The sequence below is a fragment of the Mytilus galloprovincialis genome, chromosome 3 (assembly GCF_965363235.1).
Source record: "Mytilus galloprovincialis chromosome 3, xbMytGall1.hap1.1, whole genome shotgun sequence".
In the NCBI taxonomy this organism is placed as follows: Eukaryota; Metazoa; Mollusca; class Bivalvia; order Mytilida; family Mytilidae; genus Mytilus; species Mytilus galloprovincialis.
The window spans coordinates 6525410-6548569 of record NC_134840.1 but is presented as its reverse complement, the minus strand read 5'-3'; the positions used below and the strand labels follow the sequence as shown (position 1 = coordinate 6548569).

Genomic DNA, 23160 nt, shown 5'->3' with positions numbered 1-23160 from the left:
ATTGTTTTTGATGTCTGTGTTTCTTCGCCATGTTGTTGGTTTCGGTATATTTTTGTCCTTCCTCTTTTAATTGTTTTTGATGTCTGTGTTTCTTCGCCATGTTGTTGGTTTCGGTATATTTTTGTCCTTCCTCTTTTAATTGTTTTTGATGTCTGTGTTTCTTCGTCATGTTGTTGGTTTGGGTATATTTTTGTCCTTCCTCTTTTAATTGTTTTTGATGTCTGTGTTTCTTCGCCATGTTGTTGGTTTGGGTATATTTTTCTCTATTCTCTTTTAATTATTTTTGATGTCTGTGTTTCTTCGCCATGTTGTTGGTTTGGGTATATTTTTGTCCTTCCTCTTTTAATTGTTTTTGATGTCTGTGTTTCTTCGCCATGTTGTTGGTTTCGGTATATTTTTCTCTATTCTCTTTTAATTGTTTTTTATGTCTGTGTTTCTTCGCCATGTTGTTGGTTTTGGTATATTTTTCTCTATCCTCTTTTAATTATTTTTGATGTCTGTGTTTCTTCGCCATGTTGTTGGTTTGGGTATATTTTTCTCTATTCTCTTTTAATTGTTTTTTATGTCTGTGTTTCTTCGCCATGTTGTTGGTTTGGGTATAGTTTTCTCTATTCTCTTTTAATTGTTTTTTTATGTCTGTGTTTCTTCGCCATGTTGTTGGTTTGGGTATATTTTTCTCTATTCCTCTTTTAATTGTTTTTGATGTCTGTGTTTCTTCGCCATGTTGTTGGTTTTGGTATATTTTTCTCTATCCTCTTTTAATTGTTTTTTATGTCTGTGTTTCTTCGCCATGTTGTTGGTTTTGGTATATTTTTGTCCTTCCTTTTTTAATTGTTTTTGATGTCTGTGTTTCTTCGCCATGTTGTTGGTTTTGGTATATTTTTCTCTATTCTCTTTTAATTGTTTTTTATGTCTGTGTTTCTTCGCCATGTTGTTGGTTTTGGTATATTTTTGTCCTTCCTTTTTTAATTGTTTTTGATGTCTGTGTTTCTTCGCCATGTTGTTGGTTTTGGTATATTTTTCTCTATTCTCTTTTAATTATTTTTGATGTCTGTGTTTCTTCGCCATGTTGTTGGTTTTGGTATATTTTTCTCTATTTTCTTTTAATTATTTTTGATGTCTGTGTTTCTTCGCCATGTTGTTGGTTTCGGTATATTTTTCTCTATTCCTCTTTTAATTGTTTTTTATGTCTGTGTTTCTTCGCCATGTTGTTGGTTTTGGTATATTTTTGTCCTTCCTCTTTTAATTGTTTTTGATGTCTGTGTTTCTTCGCCATGTTGTTGGTTTTGGTATATTTTTGTCCTTCCTCTTTTAATTGTTTTTGATGTCTGTGTTTCTTCGCCATGTTGTTGGTTTTGGTATATTTTTGTCCTTCCTCTTTTAATTGTTTTTGATGTCTGTGTTTCTTCGCCATGTTGTTGGTTTTGGTATATTTTTCTCTATTCCTCTTTTAATTATTTTTGATGTCTGTGTTTCTTCGCCATGTTGTTGGTTTGGGTATATTTTTCTCTATTCTCTTTTAATTGTTTTTGATGTCTGTGTTTCTTCGCCATGTTGTTGGTTTGGGTATATTTTTCTCTATTCTCTTTTAATTGTTTTTGATGTCTGTGTTTCTTCGCCATGTTGTTGGTTTGGGTATATTTTTGTCCTTCCTTTTTTAATTGTTTTTGATGTCTGTGTTTCTTCGCCATGTTGTTGGTTTCGGTATATTTTTGTCCTTCCTCTTTTAATTGTTTTTTTATGTCTGTGTTTCTTCGCCATGTTGTTGGTTTTGGTATATTTTTCTCTATTCCTCTTTTAATTGTTTTTGATGTCTGTGTTTCTTCGCCATGTTGTTGGTTTGGGTATATTTTTCTCTATTCCTCTTTTAATTGTTTTTGATGTCTGTGTTTCTTCGCCATGTTGTTGGTTTGGGTATATTTTTGTCCTTCCTCTTTTAATTGTTTTTGATGTCTGTGTTTCTTCGCCATGTTGTTGGTTTTGGTATATTTTTGTCCTTCCTCTTTTAATTGTTTTTGATGTCTGTGTTTCTTCGCCATGTTGTTGGTTTTGGTATATTTTTCTCTATTTTCTTTTAATTGTTTTTGATGTCTGTGTTTCTTCGCCATGTTGTTGGTTTGGTATATTTTTCTCTATTTTCTTTTAATTGTTTTTGATGTCTGTGTTTCTTCGCCATGTTGTTGGTTTGGGTATATTTTTCTCTATTTTCTTTTAATTGTTTTTGATGTCTGTGTTTCTTCGCCATGTTGTTGGTTTTGGTATATTTTTCTCTATTCTCTTTTAATTGTTTTTGATGTCTGTGTTTCTTCGCCATGTTGTTGGTTTCGGTATATTTTTCTCTATCCTCTTTTAATTATTTTTGATGTCTGTGTTTCTTCGCCATGTTGTTGGTTTTGGTATATTTTTGTCTATTCCTCTTTTAATTGTTTTTGATGTCTGTATTTCTTCGCCATGTTGTTGGTTTGGGTATATTTTTCTCTATCCTCTTTTAATTGTTTTTGATGTCTGTATTTCTTCGCCATGTTGTTGGTTTGGGTATATTTTTCTCTATTCCTCTTTTAATTGTTTTTGATGTCTGTGTTTCTTCGCCATGTTGTTGGTTTCGGTATATTTTTCTCTATCCTCTTTTAATTATTTTTGATGTCTGTGTTTCTTCGCCATGTTGTTGGTTTGGGTATATTTTTCTCTATTTTCTTTTAATTGTTTTTTATGTCTGTGTTTCTTCGCCATGTTGTTGGTTTGGGTATATTTTTCTCTATTTTCTTTTAATTGTTTTTTATGTCTGTGTTTCTTCGCCATGTTGTTGGTTTGGGTATATTTTTGTCCTTCCTCTTTTAATTGTTTTTGATGTCTGTAATTCTTCGCCATGTTGTTGGTTTGGGTATATTTTTCTCTATTCTCTTTTAATTATTTTTGATGTCTGTGTTTCTTCGCCATGTTGTTGGTTTGGGTATATTTTTGTCCTTCCTCTTTTAATTGTTTTTGATGTCTGTGTTTCTTCGCCATGTTGTTGGTTTCGGTATATTTTTCTCTATTCTCTTTTAATTGTTTTTTATGTCTGTGTTTCTTCGCCATGTTGTTGGTTTCGGTATATTTTTCTCTATTCTCTTTTAATTGTTTTTGATGTCTGTGTTTCTTCGCCATGTTGTTGGTTTTGGTATATTTTTCTCTATTCTCTTTTAATTGTTTTTTATGTCTGTGTTTCTTCGCCATGTTGTTGGTTTGGGTATATTTTTGTCCTTCCTCTTTTAATTGTTTTTGATGTCTGTGTTTCTTCGCCATGTTGTTGGTTTCGGTATATTTTTCTCTATTCTCTTTTAATTGTTTTTTATGTCTGTGTTTCTTCGCCATGTTGTTGGTTTTGGTATATTTTTCTCTATCCTCTTTTAATTATTTTTGATGTCTGTGTTTCTTCGCCATGTTGTTGGTTTGGGTATATTTTTCTCTATTTTCTTTTAATTGTTTTTTATGTCTGTGTTTCTTCGCCATGTTGTTGGTTTGGGTATAGTTTTCTCTATTCTCTTTTAATTGTTTTTTTATGTCTGTGTTTCTTCGCCATGTTGTTGGTTTGGGTATATTTTTCTCTATTCCTCTTTTAATTGTTTTTGATGTCTGTGTTTCTTCGCCATGTTGTTGGTTTTGGTATATTTTTCTCTATCCTCTTTTAATTGTTTTTTATGTCTGTGTTTCTTCGCCATGTTGTTGGTTTTGGTATATTTTTGTCCTTCCTTTTTTAATTGTTTTTGATGTCTGTGTTTCTTCGCCATGTTGTTGGTTTTGGTATATTTTTCTCTATTCTCTTTTAATTGTTTTTGATGTCTGTGTTTCTTCGCCATGTTGTTGGTTTGGGTATAGTTTTCTCTATTCTCTTTTAATTGTTTTTTATGTCTGTGTTTCTTCGCCATGTTGTTGGTTTGGGTATATTTTTCTCTATTCCTCTTTTAATTGTTTTTGATGTCTGTGTTTCTTCGCCATGTTGTTGGTTTTGGTATATTTTTCTCTATCCTCTTTTAATTGTTTTTTATGTCTGTGTTTCTTCGCCATGTTGTTGGTTTTGGTATATTTTTGTCCTTCCTTTTTTAATTGTTTTTGATGTCTGTGTTTCTTCGCCATGTTGTTGGTTTTGGTATATTTTTCTCTATTCTCTTTTAATTGTTTTTGATGTCTGTGTTTCTTCGCCATGTTGTTGGTTTTGGTATATTTTTCTCTATTTTCTTTTAATTATTTTTGATGTCTGTGTTTCTTCGCCATGTTGTTGGTTTCGGTATATTTTTCTCTATTCCTCTTTTAATTGTTTTTTATGTCTGTGTTTCTTCGCCATGTTGTTGGTTTTGGTATATTTTTGTCCTTCCTCTTTTAATTGTTTTTGATGTCTGTGTTTCTTCGCCATGTTGTTGGTTTTGGTATATTTTTGTCCTTCCTCTTTTAATTGTTTTTGATGTCTGTGTTTCTTCGCCATGTTGTTGGTTTTGGTATATTTTTCTCTATTCCTCTTTTAATTATTTTTGATGTCTGTGTTTCTTCGCCATGTTGTTGGTTTGGGTATATTTTTCTCTATTTTCTTTTAATTGTTTTTGATGTCTGTGTTTCTTCGCCATGTTGTTGGTTTTGGTATATTTTTCTCTATTCCTCTTTTAATTATTTTTGATGTCTGTGTTTCTTCGCCATGTTGTTGGTTTGGGTATATTTTTCTCTATTCCTCTTTTAATTGTTTTTGATGTCTGTGTTTCTTCGCCATGTTGTTGGTTTGGGTATATTTTTGTCCTTCCTCTTTTAATTGTTTTTGATGTCTGTGTTTCTTCGCCATGTTGTTGGTTTTGGTATATTTTTGTCCTTCCTCTTTTAATTGTTTTTGATGTCTGTGTTTCTTCGCCATGTTGTTGGTTTTGGTATATTTTTCTCTATTTTCTTTTAATTGTTTTTGATGTCTGTGTTTCTTCGCCATGTTGTTGGTTTGGTATATTTTTCTCTATTTTCTTTTAATTGTTTTTGATGTCTGTGTTTCTTCGCCATGTTGTTGGTTTGGGTATAGTTTTCTCTATTCTCTTTTAATTGTTTTTTTATGTCTGTGTTTCTTCGCCATGTTGTTGGTTTTGGTATATTTTTGTCTATTCCTCTTTTAATTTTTTTGATGTCTGTATTTCTTCGCCATGTTGTTGGTTTGGGTATATTTTTCTCTATCCTCTTTTAATTGTTTTTGATGTCTGTATTTCTTCGCCATGTTGTTGGTTTGGGTATATTTTTCTCTATTCCTCTTTTAATTGTTTTTGATGTCTGTGTTTCTTCGCCATGTTGTTGGTTTCGGTATATTTTTCTCTATCCTCTTTTAATTATTTTTGATGTCTGTGTTTCTTCGCCATGTTGTTGGTTTGGGTATATTTTTCTCTATTTTCTTTTAATTGTTTTTTATGTCTGTGTTTCTTCGCCATGTTGTTGGTTTGGGTATATTTTTCTCTATTTTCTTTTAATTGTTTTTTATGTCTGTGTTTCTTCGCCATGTTGTTGGTTTGGGTATATTTTTGTCCTTCCTCTTTTAATTGTTTTTGATGTCTGTAATTCTTCGCCATGTTGTTGGTTTGGGTATATTTTTCTCTATTCTCTTTTAATTATTTTTGATGTCTGTGTTTCTTCGCCATGTTGTTGGTTTGGGTATATTTTTGTCCTTCCTCTTTTAATTGTTTTTGATGTCTGTGTTTCTTCGCCATGTTGTTGGTTTCGGTATATTTTTCTCTATTCTCTTTTAATTGTTTTTTATGTCTGTGTTTCTTCGCCATGTTGTTGGTTTCGGTATATTTTTCTCTATTCTCTTTTAATTGTTTTTGATGTCTGTGTTTCTTCGCCATGTTGTTGGTTTGGGTATATTTTTGTCCTTCCTCTTTTAATTGTTTTTTATGTCTGTGTTTCTTCGCCATGTTGTTGGTTTTGGTATATTTTTCTCTATTCTCTTTTAATTGTTTTTTATGTCTGTGTTTCTTCGTCATGTTGTTGGTTTGGGTATATTTTTGTCCTTCCTCTTTTAATTGTTTTTGATGTCTGTGTTTCTTCGCCATGTTGTTGGTTTCGGTATATTTTTCTCTATCCTCTTTTAATTATTTTTGATGTCTGTGTTTATTCGCCATGTTGTTGGTTTCGGTATATTTTTCTCTATTTTCTTTTAATTGTTTTTGATGTCTGTGTTTCTTCGCCATGTTGTTGGTTTGGGTATATTTTTCTCTATTCTCTTTTAATTGTTTTTTATGTCTGTGTTTCTTCGCCATGTTGTTGGTTTCGGTATATTTTTCTCTATCCTCTTTTAATTATTTTTGATGTCTGTGTTTCTTCGCCATGTTGTTGGTTTGGGTATATTTTTCTCTATTTTCTTTTAATTGTTTTTGATGTCTGTGTTTCTTCGCCATGTTGTTGGTTTCGGTATATTTTTGTCTATTCCTCTTTTAATTGTTTTTGATGTCTGTGTTTCTTCGCCATGTTGTTGGTTTTGGTATATTTTTCTCTATTCTCTTTTAATTGTTTTTGATGTCTGTGTTTCTTCGCCATGTTGTTGGTTTGGGTATATTTTTCTCTATTCTCTTTTAATTGTTTTTGATGTCTGTGTTTCTTCGCCATGTTGTTGGTTTGGGTATATTTTTGTCTATTCCTCTTTTAATTGTTTTTGATGTCTGTGTTTCTTCGCCATGTTGTTGGTTTTGGTATATTTTTCTCTATCCTCTTTTAATTGTTTTTGATGTCTGTGTTTCTTCGCCATGTTGTTGGTTTGGGTATATTTTTCTCTATTCTCTTTTAATTGTTTTTGATGTCTGTGTTTCTTCGCCATGTTGTTGGTTTGGGTATATTTTTCTCTATTCTCTTTTAATTATTTTTGATGTCTGTATTTCTTCGCCATGTTGTTGGTTTGGGTATATTTTTCTCTATTTTCTTTTAATTGTTTTTGATGTCTGTGTTTCTTCGCCATGTTGTTGGTTTTGGTATATTTTTCTCTATCCTCTTTTAATTGTTTTTGATGTCTGTGTTTCTTCGCCATGTTGTTGGTTTTGGTATATTTTTCTCTATTCTCTTTTAATTGTTTTTGATGTCTGTGTTTTTTCGCCATGTTGTTGGTTTTGGTATATTTTTCTCTATTCTCTTTTAATTATTTTTGATGTCTGTCTTTCTTCGCCATGTTGTTGGTTTTGGTATATTTTTCTCTATTCTCTTTTAATTGTTTTTGATGTCTGTATTTCTTCGCCATGTTGTTGGTTTGGGTATATTTTTCTCTATTCTCTTTTAATTGTTTTTGATGTCTGTGTTTCTTCGCCATGTTGTTGGTTTTGGTATATTTTTGTCCTTCCTCTTTTAATTGTTTTTGATGTCTGTGTTTCTTCGCCATGTTGTTGGTTTGGGTATATTTTTCTCTATTCTCTTTTAATTGTTTTTGATGTCTGTGTTTCTTCGCCATGTTGTTGGTTTTGGTATATTTTTCTCTATTCTCTTTTAATTATTTTTGATGTCTGTATTTCTTCGCCATGTTGTTGGTTTTGGTATATTTTTCTCTATTCCTCTTTTAATTGTTTTTGATGTCTGTATTTCTTCGCCATGTTGTTGGTTTGGGTATATTTTTCTCTATCCTCTTTTAATTGTTTTTGATGTCTGTGTTTCTTCGCCATGTTGTTGGTTTCGGTATATTTTTCTCTATCCTCTTTTAATTGTTTTTGATGTCTGTGTTTCTTCGCCATGTTGTTGGTTTGGGTATATTTTTGTCCTTCCTCTTTTAATTGTTTTTGATGTCTGTGTTTCTTCGCCATGTTGTTGGTTTGGGTATATTTTTCTCTATTCCTCTTTTAATTGTTTTTGATGTCTGTGTTTCTTCGCCATGTTGTTGGTTTTGGTATATTTTTCTCTATTTTCTTTTAATTGTTTTTGATGTCTGTGTTTCTTCGCCATGTTGTTGGTTTCGGTATATTTTTCTCTATCCTCTTTTAATTGTTTTTGATGTCTGTGTTTCTTCGCCATGTTGTTGGTTTTGGGTATATTTTTGTCCTTCCTCTTTTAATTGTTTTTGATGTCTGTGTTTCTTCGCCATGTTGTTGTTTTTTGTTTATTTTTGTCCTTTCTTTTTTAATTGTTTTTGATGTCTGTGATCTTCGCCATGTTGTTGGTTTTGGTATATTTTTCTCTATTCTCTTTTAATTGTTTTTGATGTCTGTGTTTCTTCGCCATGTTGTTGGTTTTGGTATATTTTTGTCCTTCCTTTTTTAATTGTTTTTGATGTCTGTGTTTCTTCGCCATGTTGTTGGTTTGGGTATATTTTTCTCTATCCTCTTTTAATTGTTTTTGATGTCTGTGTTTCTTCGCCATGTTGTTGGTTTGGGTATATTTTTCTCTATTTTCTTTTAATTGTTTTTGATGTCTGTGTTTCTTCGCCATGTTGTTGGTTTGGGTATATTTTTGTCCTTCCTCTTTTAATTGTTTTTGATGTCTGTGTTTCTTCGTCATGTTGTTGGTTTGGGTATATTTTTGTCCTTCCTCTTTTAATTGTTTTTGATGTCTGTGTTTCTTCGCCATGTTGTTGGTTTCGGTATATTTTTCTCTATTTTCTTTTAATTGTTTTTGATGTCTGTGTTTCTTCGCCATGTTGTTGGTTTCGGTATATTTTTCTCTATTTTCTTTTAATTGTTTTTGATGTCTGTGTTTCTTCGCCATGTTGTTGGTTTCGGTATATTTTTCTCTATTTTCTTTTAATTGTTTTTGATGTCTGTGTTTCTTCGCCATGTTGTTGGTTTCGGTATATTTTTCTCTATTTTCTTTTAGTTGTTTTTGATGTCTGTGTTTCTTCGCCATGTTGTTGGTTTCGGTATATTTTTCTCTATCCTCTTTTAATTGTTTTTGATGTCTGTGTTTCTTCGCCATGTTGTTGGTTTGGGTATATTTTTGTCCTTCCTCTTTTAATTGTTTTTGATGTCTGTGTTTCTTCGTCATGTTGTTGGTTTGGGTATATTTTTGTCCTTCCTCTTTTAATTGTTTTTGATGTCTGTGTTTCTTCGCCATGTTGTTGGTTTGGGTATATTTTTCTCTATTTTCTTTTAATTATTTTTGATGTCTGTATTTCTTCGCCATGTTGTTGGTTTGGGTATATTTTTCTCTATTTTCTTTTAATTGTTTTTGATGTCTGTGTTTCTTCGCCATGTTGTTGGTTTTGGTATATTTTTCTCTATCCTCTTTTAATTGTTTTTGATGTCTGTGTTTCTTCGCCATGTTGTTGGTTTTGGTATATTTTTCTCTATTCTCTTTTAATTGTTTTTGATGTCTGTGTTTTTTCGCGATGTTGTTGGTTTTGGTATATTTTTCTCTATTCTCTTTTAATTATTTTTGATGTCTGTGTTTCTTCGCCATGTTGTTGGTTTTGGTATATTTTTCTCTATTCTCTTTTAATTGTTTTTGATGTCTGTATTTCTTCGCCATGTTGTTGGTTTGGGTATATTTTTGTCTATTCCTCTTTTAATTGTTTTTGATGTCTGTGTTTCTTCGCCATGTTGTTGGTTTTGGTATATTTTTCTCTATTCTCTTTTAATTGTTTTTGATGTCTGTGTTTCTTCGCCATGTTGTTGGTTTGGGTATATTTTTCTCTATTCTCTTTTAATTGTTTTTGATGTCTGTGTTTCTTCGCCATGTTGTTGGTTTTGGTATATTTTTGTCCTTCCTCTTTTAATTGTTTTTGATGTCTGTGTTTCTTCGCCATGTTGTTGGTTTTGGTATATTTTTCTCTATTCTCTTTTAATTGTTTTTGATGTCTGTGTTTCTTCGCCATGTTGTTGGTTTTGGTATATTTTTCTCTATTCCTCTTTTAATTGTTTTTGATGTCTGTGTTTCTTCGCCATGTTGTTGGTTTCGGTATATTTTTCTCTATCCTCTTTTAATTGTTTTTGATGTCTGTGTTTCTTCGCCATGTTGTTGGTTTTGGGTATATTTTTGTCCTTCCTCTTTTAATTGTTTTTGATGTCTGTGTTTCTTCGCCATGTTGTTGTTTTTTGTTTATTTTTGTCCTTTCTTTTTTAATTGTTTTTGATGTCTGTGATCTTCGCCATGTTGTTGGTTTTGGTATATTTTTCTCTATTCTCTTTTAATTGTTTTTGATGTCTGTGTTTCTTCGCCATGTTGTTGGTTTTGGTATATTTTTGTCCTTCCTTTTTTAATTGTTTTTGATGTCTGTGTTTCTTCGCCATGTTGTTGGTTTGGGTATATTTTTCTCTATCCTCTTTTAATTGTTTTTGATGTCTGTGTTTCTTCGCCATGTTGTTGGTTTGGGTATATTTTTCTCTATTTTCTTTTAATTGTTTTTGATGTCTGTGTTTCTTCGCCATGTTGTTGGTTTGGGTATATTTTTGTCCTTCCTCTTTTAATTGTTTTTGATGTCTGTGTTTCTTCGTCATGTTGTTGGTTTGGGTATATTTTTGTCCTTCCTCTTTTAATTGTTTTTGATGTCTGTGTTTCTTCGCCATGTTGTTGGTTTCGGTATATTTTTCTCTATTTTCTTTTAATTGTTTTTGATGTCTGTGTTTCTTCGCCATGTTGTTGGTTTGGGTATATTTTTCTCTATTTTCTTTTAATTGTTTTTGATGTCTGTGTTTCTTCGCCATGTTGTTGGTTTCGGTATATTTTTCTCTATTTTCTTTTAATTGTTTTTGATGTCTGTGTTTCTTCGCCATGTTGTTGGTTTCGGTATATTTTTCTCTATTTTCTTTTAATTGTTTTTGATGTCTGTGTTTCTTCGCCATGTTGTTGGTTTCGGTATATTTTTCTCTATCCTCTTTTAATTGTTTTTGATGTCTGTGTTTCTTCGCCATGTTGTTGGTTTGGGTATATTTTTGTCCTTCCTCTTTTAATTGTTTTTGATGTCTGTGTTTCTTCGCCATGTTGTTGGTTTGGGTATATTTTTGTCCTTCCTCTTTTAATTGTTTTTGATGTCTGTGTTTCTTCGCCATGTTGTTGGTTTGGGTATATTTTTCTCTATTTTCTTTTAATTGTTTTTGATGTCTGTGTTTCTTCGCCATGTTGTTGGTTTGGGTATATTTTTGTCCTTCCTCTTTTAATTGTTTTTGATGTCTGTGTTTCTTCGTCATGTTGTTGGTTTGGGTATATTTTTGTCCTTCCTCTTTTAATTGTTTTTGATGTCTGTGTTTCTTCGCCATGTTGTTGGTTTGGGTATATTTTTCTCTATCCTCTTTTAATTATTTTTGATGTCTGTATTTCTTCGCCATGTTGTTGGTTTTCGGTATATTTTTCTCTATTTTCTTTTAATTGTTTTTGATGTCTGTGTTTGTTCGCCATGTTGTTGGTTTGGGTATATTTTTCTCTATTTTCTTTTAATTGTTTTTGATGTCTGTGTTTCTTCGCCATGTTGTTGGTTTTCGGTATATTTTTCTCTATTTTCTTTTAATTGTTTTTGATGTCTGTGTTTCTTCGCCATGTTGTTGGTTTTGGGTATATTTTTCTCTATTTTCTTTTAATTGTTTTTGATGTCTGTGTTTCTTCGCCATGTTGTTGGTTTCGGTATATTTTTCTCTATTTTCTTTTAATTGTTTTTGATGTCTGTGTTTCTTCGCCATGTTGTTGGTTTCGGTATATTTTTCTCTATCCTCTTTTAATTGTTTTTGATGTCTGTGTTTCTTCGCCATGTTGTTGGTTTGGGTATATTTTTGTCCTTCCTCTTTTAATTGTTTTTGATGTCTGTGTTTCTTCGTCATGTTGTTGGTTTGGGTATATTTTTGTCCTTCCTCTTTTAATTGTTTTTGATGTCTGTGTTTCTTCGCCATGTTGTTGGTTTGGGTATATTTTTCTCTATTTTCTTTTAATTGTTTTTGATGTCTGTGTTTCTTTGCCATGTTGTTTGTTTGGGTATATTTTTGTCCTTCCTCTTTTAATTGTTTTTGATGTCTGTGTTTCTTCGTCATGTTGTTGGTTTGGGTATATTTTTGTCCTTCCTCTTTTAATTGTTTTTGATGTCTGTGTTTCTTCGCCATGTTGTTGGTTTGGGTATATTTTTCTCTATCCTCTTTTAATTATTTTTGATGTCTGTATTTCTTCGCCATGTTGTTGGTTTTCGGTATATTTTTCTCTATTTTCTTTTAATTGTTTTTGATGTCTGTGTTTGTTCGCCATGTTGTTGGTTTGGTATATTTTTCTCTATTTTCTTTTAATTGTTTTTGATGTCTGTGTTTCTTCGCCATGTTGTTGGTTTGGGTATATTTTTCTCTATTCTCTTTTAATTGTTTTTTATGTCTGTGTTTCTTCGTCATGTTGTTGGTTTGGGTATATTTTTCTCTATTTTCTTTTAATTGTTTTTGATGTCTGTGTTTCTTCGCCATGTTGTTGGTTTGGGTATATTTTTCTCTATTTTCTTTTAATTGTTTTTGATGTCTGTGTTTCTTCGCCATGTTGTTGGTTTGGGTATATTTTTGTCCTTCCTCTTTTAATTGTTTTTGATGTCTGTGTTTCTTCGTCATGTTGTTGGTTTGGGTATATTTTTGTCCTTCCTCTTTTAATTGTTTTTGATGTCTGTGTTTCTTCGCCATGTTGTTGGTTTCGGTATATTTTTCTCTATTTTCTTTTAATTGTTTTTGATGTCTGTGTTTCTTCGCCATGTTGTTGGTTTCGGTATATTTTTCTCTATTTTCTTTTAATTGTTTTTGATGTCTGTGTTTCTTCGCCATGTTGTTGGTTTCGGTATATTTTTCTCTATTTTCTTTTAATTGTTTTTGATGTCTGTGTTTCTTCGCCATGTTGTTGGTTTCGGTATATTTTTCTCTATCCTCTTTTAATTGTTTTTGATGTCTGTGTTTCTTCGCCATGTTGTTGGTTTGGGTATATTTTTGTCCTTCCTCTTTTAATTGTTTTTGATGTCTGTGTTTCTTCGTCATGTTGTTGGTTTGGGTATATTTTTGTCCTTCCTCTTTTAATTGTTTTTGATGTCTGTGTTTCTTCGCCATGTTGTTGGTTTGGGTATATTTTTCTCTATTTTCTTTTAATTGTTTTTGATGTCTGTGTTTCTTCGCCATGTTGTTGGTTTGGGTATATTTTTGTCCTTCCTCTTTTAATTGTTTTTTATGTCTGTGTTTCTTCGTCATGTTGTTGGTTTGGGTATATTTTTGTCCTTCCTCTTTTAATTGTTTTTGATGTCTGTGTTTCTTCGCCATGTTGTTGGTTTGGGTATATTTTTCTCTATCCTCTTTTAATTATTTTTGATGTCTGTATTTCTTCGCCATGTTGTTGGTTTTCGGTATATTTTTCTCTATTTTCTTTTAATTGTTTTTGATGTCTGTGTTTGTTCGCCATGTTGTTGGTTTGGGTATATTTTTCTCTATTTTCTTTTAATTGTTTTTGATGTCTGTGTTTCTTCGCCATGTTGTTGGTTTTCGGTATATTTTTCTCTATTTTCTTTTAATTGTTTTTGATGTCTGTGTTTCTTCGCCATGTTGTTGGTTTTCGGTATATTTTTCTCTATTTTCTTTTAATTGTTTTTGATGTCTGTGTTTCTTCGCCATGTTGTTGGTTTTGGGTATATTTTTCTCTATTTTCTTTTAATTGTTTTTGATGTCTGTGTTTCTTCGCCATGTTGTTGGTTTCGGTATATTTTTCTCTATTTTCTTTTAATTGTTTTTGATGTCTGTGTTTCTTCGCCATGTTGTTGGTTTCGGTATATTTTTCTCTATCCTCTTTTAATTGTTTTTGATGTCTGTGTTTCTTCGCCATGTTGTTGGTTTGGGTATATTTTTGTCCTTCCTCTTTTAATTGTTTTTGATGTCTGTGTTTCTTCGTCATGTTGTTGGTTTGGGTATATTTTTGTCCTTCCTCTTTTAATTGTTTTTGATGTCTGTGTTTCTTCGCCATGTTGTTGGTTTGGGTATATTTTTCTCTATTTTCTTTTAATTGTTTTTGATGTCTGTGTTTCTTCGCCATGTTGTTGGTTTGGGTATATTTTTGTCCTTCCTCTTTTAATTGTTTTTGATGTCTGTGTTTCTTCGTCATGTTGTTGGTTTGGGTATATTTTTGTCCTTCCTCTTTTAATTGTTTTTGATGTCTGTGTTTCTTCGCCATGTTGTTGGTTTGGGTATATTTTTCTCTATCCTCTTTTAATTATTTTTGATGTCTGTATTTCTTCGCCATGTTGTTGGTTTTCGGTATATTTTTCTCTATTTTCTTTTAATTGTTTTTGATGTCTGTGTTTGTTCGCCATGTTGTTGGTTTGGTATATTTTTCTCTATTTTCTTTTAATTGTTTTTGATGTCTGTGTTTCTTCGCCATGTTGTTGGTTTGGGTATATTTTTCTCTATTCTCTTTTAATTGTTTTTTATGTCTGTGTTTCTTCGTCATGTTGTTGGTTTGGGTATATTTTTCTCTATTTTCTTTTAATTGTTTTTGATGTCTGTGTTTCTTCGCCATGTTGTTGGTTTGGGTATATTTTTCTCTATCCTCTTTTAATTGTTTTTGATGTCTGTGTTTCTTCGCCATGTTGTTGGTTTGGGTATATTTTTGTCCTTCCTCTTTTAATTATTTTTGATGTCTGTGTTTCTTCGCCATGTTGTTGGTTTCGGTATATTTTTCTCTATTCTCTTTTAATTGTTTTTTATGTCTGTGTTTCTTCGCCATGTTGTTGGTTTTGGTATATTTTTGTCCTCCCTCTTTTAATTGTTTTTGATGTCTGTGTTTCTTCGCCATGTTGTTGGTTTCGGTATATTTTTGTCCTTCCTCTTTTAATTGTTTTTGATGTCTGTGTTTCTTCGCCATGTTGTTGGTTTCGGTATATTTTTGTCCTTCCTCTTTTAATTGTTTTTGATGTCTGTGTTTCTTCGCCATGTTGTTGGTTTGGGTATATTTTTCTCTATTCTCTTTTAATTGTTTTTGATGTCTGTGTTTCTTCACCATGTTGTTGGTTTTGGTATATTTTTGTCCTCCCTCTTTTAATTGTTTTTGATGTCTGTGTTTCTTCGTCATGTTGTTGGTTTTGGTATATTTTTGTCCTCCCTCTTTTAATTGTTTTTGATGTCTGTGTTTCTTCGCCATGTTGTTGGTTTTGGTATATTTTTGTCCTTCCTCTTTTAATTGTTTTTGATGTCTGTGTTTCTTCGCCATGTTGTTGGTTTCGGTATATTTTTGTCCTTCCTCTTTTAATTGTTTTTGATGTCTGTGTTTCTTCGCCATGTTGTTGGTTTCGGTATATTTTTGTCCTTCCTCTTTTAATTGTTTTTGATGTCTGTGTTTCTTCGCCATGTTGTTGGTTTGGGTATATTTTTCTCTATTCTCTTTTAATTGTTTTTGATGTCTGTGTTTCTTCGCCATGTTGTTGGTTTGGGTATATTTTTCTCTATTTTCTTTTAATTATTTTTGATGTCTGTGTTTCTTCGCCATGTTGTTGGTTTTGGTATATTTTTCTCTATTCTCTTTTAATTGTTTTTGATGTCTGTGTTTCTTCGCCATGTTGTTGGTTTTGGTATATTTTTCTCTATTTTCTTTTAATTATTTTTGATGTCTGTGTTTCTTCGCCATGTTGTTGGTTTGGGTATATTTTTCTCTATTCCTCTTTTAATTGTTTTTGATGTCTGTGTTTCTTCGCCATGTTGTTGGTTTGGGTATATTTTTCTCTATTTTCTTTTAATTGTTTTTGATGTCTGTGTTTCTTCGCCATGTTGTTGGTTTTGGTATATTTTTCTCTATTTTCTTTTAATTGTTTTTGATGTCTGTGTTTCTTCGCCATGTTGTTGGTTTTGGTATATTTTTGTCCTTCCTCTTTTAATTGTTTTTGATGTCTGTGTTTCTTCGCCATGTTGTTGGTTTTGGTATATTTTTGTCCTTCCTCTTTTAATTGTTTTTGATGTCTGTGTTTCTTCGCCATGTTGTTGTTTTTTGTTTATTTTTGTCCTTTCTTTTTTAATTGTTTTTGATGTCTGTATTTCTTCGCCATGTTGTTGGTTTTTTGTATATTTTTGTCCTTCCTTTTTTATTTGTTTTGATGTCATTAAGTTGTTTAGTTTTGGATTTGTTGTATGAGTTCCATGTTGTAAGTTTGTTATTTTTCGTCCCTTTCTTTTAAATGTATGTTTGTTGATGGAAACTAGATGTTTAAATACAGCCTTTTCATTGAGAACAGCAGTGTACTGAATCACAGACAATATAACCAGACAACACGATGATCTGTATCCACACTGGTCTGACATTGTTGTACTGAATCACAGACAATATAACCAAACAATACGATGATCTGTATCCACACTGGTCTGACATTGTTGTACTGAATCACAGACAATATAACCAGACAACACGATGATCTGTATCCACACTGGTCTGACATCGTTGTACTGAATCACAGACAATATAACCAGACAACACGATGACCTGTATCCACACTGGTCTGACATTGTTGTACTGAATCACAGACAATATAACCAGACAACACGACGATCTGTATCCACACTGGTCTGACATTGTTGTACTGAATCACAGACAATATAACCAAACAACACGATGATCTGTATCCACACTGGTCTGACATTGTTGTACTGAATCACAGACAATATAACCAGACAACACGACGATCTGTATCGACACTGGTCTGACATTGTTGTACTGAATCACAGACAATATAACCAGACAACACGATGATCTGTATCCACACTGGTCTGACATTGTTGTTGAAATTTTCATGTTTTTAAAAGTGAATGCATTTCAATCTGAGCAGTGAAGTCGAAAGGAACTGTATCGTATTCAGACGTATGTAAGTGCCCTCTTGGCAAACTTTGCCAGCGATTCGATATATCTATAGTTGCCGTGTTTTGTAATATATAATAGGGACAAATAATATTGGGTGTCTATTAATAATAACGACACATAATCAGTACATGCACAGCAAACAACAAAAAATAAAATTGAACAGCGCTGTTATTGCTGTTCTTCATCTTAAAATCAAGGTAAAGCCTTCAACACAGAGCAAACATCCTCACCTAACTGAAAGTTTAATACGGTCCTTAGCACCGCTTTGCAATTCTTTGAGAAATTACGATCAAGCCACAAATGTGGACAGAAAAACAAGATCATAGAATAATATTAATAAAAATTAATCTGGCTATGCAATCAATATTTTACCATCTCAATTTAGCGAGATCCTTTCAGAACACCTTTTGATCATAGAATATCTTACCCTCTCATGCAAGGGGATTTTTCTTCAGCCTTCAAACAACACGAGAGACAAACTGTGGTTAGTTACCCCATCCTGTTATATATGTTTCGTTACATTACTTTTGAATATGTAAGTGGTAGGTTTTTATTATAGACAAAATGACATAGAAATAAGTAAAATGGACATGATGAAAATAGGTGAACATTGTATTGTATAAAAAAACTTAATGTATGACAGCATGTACATGTATGTCTAAATTTTCTCTTTCCCACATTACACGTGTTTCTGCTTTTTTTTTCACTATCTGTGAATTCTACCTTTATAGTTGTTTTTTTCTAGCTTTAATTCAAATTTCCCCAATTACATGTATTTCTACTTCTTTCCACTGGCTGTAAATTCTACTTTTATAGTTGTTTCTTCCTGCTTGAATTCAAGTTTTCCTCTCCGCTTTCCTTTTATCAGAATTCTGTACAAGTAAAAAATGATAACTTTAAAATCGACGGTTTTTTGATATTATCAAAATGTGCCAATGAAGTTGGCTTTTCGGTTCTTAAAGAGTTTTGTAGAATTGATACTTTGTAACAAATCAAAATTCAATTCAGTTTAACTCTTATGAGAATAAGTATGTACATTTACAAAGCATTCAGGGTTGAGATCTCACAAAACATGTCGAAGGCCGTACGGTGACCTATAGTTGTTTATTTCTGTGTCATTTGGTCTCTAGTTGAGAGTTGTCTCATTGGCAATCATACCACATCTTCTTTTTTATATCAAAATCTAAAGATATACCCATTGCATGATGTATAAAAGTGATGCTATTCACCTTTAATTCTTTAAGACTTAAAAGATATACACGTCTTGTTGTATAATTCAACTAAAGAATCAATCAGTACACCTCTAACATCCAATGGGTTTATTGAAAAGACGTCATTAACAATCTGAGAAATAAACAATTTTGTGCAATGCCAAAATGAAGGTTGTTGAAGGCCGTACGGTGAAAGTTGTCAAATTATGTCGTTTGTTCACTTGTGGAGACTTGACTATTGACAATCATACCAAATCTTTTTATTTTCATGTGAACAAAATGTAGTACATTGTATGATAATGAGTTGAATAGCAGTAGTAAATGGTTGAGCTTCAATTTATTGATAGCAACATTATTTTTTTATAACATATAACTTACAAACACAGTATGATCCCTACAACACTAAAAGCTGCCCATATTAAAAATACCATGCCTCTGTAGACATCGACAGTCGCTTTATAGATACCATTCATTAGTAGTCCCCCGACCAGAGCACATAGGAGCTCTACTGCGGCAACACCGGCAAACACAGATCCTATTAGCAGAAATGGACATATATAAATATATAAATATGGTATGTTCTTAGAACACCTGTGTTGGTGAAATCGTCATACCTAAAACAAAATGTGTATATCCACTAACAAACAGAAAATATATGACCAATCACGAGACCAAATATAATAACGTGTTATAAAAAGATTTTCATTTAAATAAGAAAGCTAAAAACAAAAGAAGTACTTCACAAGATATTCAAAACGTTTTGATATGTTTTTGTGTGTCAGTTTTCTGGCTTTCTTTATGTTGATACAAGTCGGGAAATATTGATATTTTTTGAAATAAAGAAATATTTGTACAAACATAAAAGTGACTTTAAAATAAATCTGCTGACCTTGCTTATTAGCTGGTGTCATTCGAGACATTATGCTCCTGGACATTGGCATGGTTACAATACAACCAAGACTGGCGGCAGCAGCTGAAATATAAATATTGGCATGGTTACAATACAACCTAGACTGGCGACAGCAGCTGAAATAAAAACATTGGCATGGTTACAATACAACCTAGACAGGCGGCAGCAGCTGAAATAGAAATATTGGCATGGTTACAATACAACCTAGACTGGCGACAGCAGCTGAAATAGAAATATTGGCATGGTTACAATACAACCTAGACTGGCGACAGCAGCTGAAATAGAAATATTGGCATGGTTACAATACAACCTAGACTGGCGGCAGCAGCTGAAATAGAAAAATTGGCATGGTTACAATACAACCTAGACTGGCGGCAGCAGCTGAAATAGAAATATTGGCATGGTTACAATACAACCTAGACTGGCGGCAGCAGCTGAAATAGAAATATTGGCATGGTTACAATACAACCTAGACTGTCGGAAGCAGCTGAAATAGAAATATTGGCATGGTTACAATACAACCTAGACTGGCGGCAGCAGCTGAAATAGAAATATTGGCATGGTTACAATACAACCTAGACTGGCGGCAGCAGCTGAAATAGAAATATTGGCATGGTAACAATACAACATAGACTGTCGGAAGCAGCTGAAATAGAAATATTGGCATGGTTACAATACAACCTAGACTGTCGGAAGCAGCTAAAATAGAAATATTGGCATGGTTACAATACAACCTAGACTGGCGACAGCAGCTGAAATAGAAATATTGGCATGGTTACAATACAACCTAGACTTGCGGCAGCAGCTGAAATAGAAATATTGGCATGGTTACAATACAACCTTGACTGTCGGAAGCAGCTGAAATAGAAATATTGGCATGGTTACAATACAACCTAGACTGGCGGCAGCAGCTGAAATTGAAACATTGTCAACTTGTACAACTTATAACTAACACACTTAGACTCTGCTCATTGTTAAAGGCCGTACGGTGATCTATAGTTGCTCATTTCTAAATCATTTGGTCTCTTGTGGAGAGTTGTTTTTTGGTTATAATATGAACTTCACATAACATATACTAAATATATACATCAATAGCTAATATAATCCTTATCTGGCGACGACAGCTTCGATACACATGACTTATCTTTTATGAACAAAATAATTTGTTGAATATATTCACATTACACTAGCCGAGACACAAAGACCGTGCATAGTATATTTATTTTTCCCCCTAAGCAACGCCAATTTGAGTTCTTTATTAAGTCGACAGAGAAAACCCATTTTTAGTTGGGTAAATTGAGATGAAAAATAAACTGACAGCGCAACATGCCAAAAAAGAAAAAAAGATCAACAGACAGACAGACAATAGTACACAACAAACAACATAGAAAACCAAAGACTAAGAAACACGAACCCAACAAAACCTATCAAATCAAAGATTAAGAAAATAGCGATCTGGAAAATTATATCATGATAGCAATATCATCAGAAATTCTAAATTAATGAAATAACGATAATTATAGTCATGATTATAAAGTTATTTGTGATAATAATAATACAGATTATACTTACACAAGTACATCATTAGGTCCGACTGTGCCAGGCCTTCCAGAATCAATGATGCTAATGTGGTGAAACAACCAGCTAAAGCTATCACTTCATCTGATGAACAAAAATGGAATACTTTAATTATAATTACTGCTCCTAAATTAAAGAAACATATCCGTATAGACGAGTATACTCCAATTTTCACAGAGTCCCAACAAAATGGGGTATTTAGCTCGTATAACGTTTCTACATTGTGTCTGCTTAAATTTGAAATGGCTGACATTGAAAATATAAATATTAATATAATGAACATCCAGCGTTTCCCTTTTGGTGAGAAGTCTGAGGAGTAACATTCGAAAACCCTCTTCGTGTTATCTAAAGGTGAAACATGTTTACGTTTTCTTGATTCTGGAAGAGATTCTTGAATCATTGTTAACGCAAGAAGTAGTCCAATGCTTACAACGCACGAGGCAATAACATCTGGATAGAAAAACCCGTCGGTTAACGATATCAGATACCCCGATATGAATGTTCCAATGAAAGCACCAATCCCGAGACCACCTTCTAACAAACCAATTAGAATCGATCTGTCTTTTCCTTCTTCTGTTGTGTCAGCAATGAAACACAAGGACATAGAAAGTGTTCCAAACCAGGATCCAGTACAAACTTCTATCATGTAAAAGAACAGAAGATATCTCACATCAATTTCATAATAAATTCCAATTGCACAAAGCGCACTTTTAAGCATACTACCTGCTAATGGTATAATGAAAAATAGTTTTCTACCGTATACGTCACTGTACGTGGCGAGATTGATATTGGAAAACATCCCTGGAATGATATAGGAAAGACTGCAAATCATGCTCCATTCTGCTGATATTTTCTGTACGGCTACTTGTTGTTGATATCCAACAGTGCTTGTATTAGTAGTACATGTTGGTAACTTCTCGGAAGTATCGGAAGCATTTGGATATTCTTGTTTCATGAATTTATAATAAGTATACTGGTTTAAAAGAAACAGGCTCAACATGAAGGACAGTATGTGGCATAATGGAATTGCTATTACCACGGAATATGTCAGCCATCTTGGATATTTAAGCTTAACGAATTCTAGTTTGTTGCTGTGAAGTAATGGTTTTTCCTCTAGGTTCTCTGTTTTGCTCATAGTTTCAATCTTTAAGGATCTAAAACAATAACAATTGCATACGAATAAGGTAGATGAATTATTATAACATTTTGTAGTCAATTAATATAAAAAAAAAAGAGATGTGATTTGATTGCCAATGAGACAACTCTTTATAAGAGACCAAAGTGACACAGAAATCAACAACTGTAGGTCACTGTACTGATTTCAACTACGAGCATAGGCCTCAAAATGACATATGTAAAAATATTCAAACGAGAAAAATAACGGCCTTAAATATGTAAAAATAAATGAATGAAAAACGAATATGTAACACATCAACAAACGACGACCATTGAATTATAGACTCATGATTTGCGCTGGACACAAAAATACTGAATATGTCGGGGTTAAACATGTAAGCGGGATCCCAACCCTCACCCTAATCTGGGACAGTGCTGTATTAAGAACTATAAAAATCGTTTGAAAAAGGCTTCATATGGATACAAATATAGAAATACATCTAACATCTCCACAGAGTGGACGTGGCCGTTTACGTGTACATCCCAAAACAAAGAGACCCTTAGTCAAGATCTGAGAGTACTTGCAGTTACTGACTGCTACTTCAAAGCCAATAACAAATAATAAAACAAATCATGCATCTAAGATATTATCAATCAATAATTTATATACTTTGATAAATTTTTTCTTTAACATCTAACTTCTGAAATTGTAAATCAACAACATGGCATTTCTTTATTTTCTTTGTTTCGCTGTCTTGGATTGTACATCACTCGTAAAAATATCATAATTGTATATCATGTGTTACATATATAAAAAAAATATTGTTATTACTTACCAGATGGTTTACTGTCAAAAATATTCGTTTCTCGTCATCATTAAACCATCAAACATGTATCATTCTTTCTAATCAGGGTATATATTATTTTGATAATGTCGATCTACATTGCCACATTTAACTTAAAGTTATATATTGACTGTTATCACACATTGTTTCCTTTATAGTGTAAATACTGATAAACGTTTTGTAACTAATCATTAAACGATGGTATTGGGCTTTGTTATAAGATATTTAAGTTAAAAATTGTTTGTTTCGATTTTTGAAACCCGCTTTTTTCGGTAGAAAACTTGTGTTGATATTCTTTGATTTTCTGTAACATTGTGTTTTCTGTTTTTCATTGACAATTATAGTTAGCATTTCTGAAACCGCAAATATAGTCTGCAGTTACTGTTACGGTAGATATAGTCTGAAGTGACTGTAAAAGTAATTATAGTCTGCAGTTACTGTAACGGTAGATATAGTCTGAAGTGACTGTAAAGGTAAGTATAGTCCTGCATGCAGGACTGCAGTCACTGTTACGGTAGATATAGTCTGAAATGACTGTCAAAGTAATTATAGTCTGCAGTTACTGTAAAAACACTGTACACTTTTAATTTGCAAAACACTCATGTGCTAATCCGTCGCCGCCTCTCCTTAAAGTTACAGTGTCATGTATGTAACAAAAAAGTGCAGAATATAACATTGGATTCAATAAATTCATAGCTTTTCTGCTGTTTTGATTGGATGTATTTTGCAATTTGATTTTAGAAAAAAACATGGGATTTTTTTT

At 32.4% G+C, this 23160-nt stretch overlaps 1 protein-coding gene across 1 annotated transcript; it reads right to left on the bottom strand.

Annotated features, from left to right (window-relative positions):
* Positions 1-17331: 17331 nt before the first annotated feature.
* Positions 17332-22521, bottom strand: LOC143067053 (lysosomal proton-coupled steroid conjugate and bile acid symporter SLC46A3-like). The gene is made up of 5 exons (XM_076240055.1): positions 22389-22521; positions 20431-21590; positions 18838-18921; positions 18327-18483; positions 17332-17609 (listed from the first exon to the last, which is right to left on the bottom strand). The coding sequence occupies exons 2-5, from the start codon at positions 21569-21571 to the stop codon at positions 17516-17518; spliced, it is 1476 nt and encodes a 491-aa protein (XP_076096170.1). The 5' UTR covers positions 21572-21590; positions 22389-22521; the 3' UTR covers positions 17332-17515.
* Positions 22522-23160: the final 639 nt, after the last annotated feature.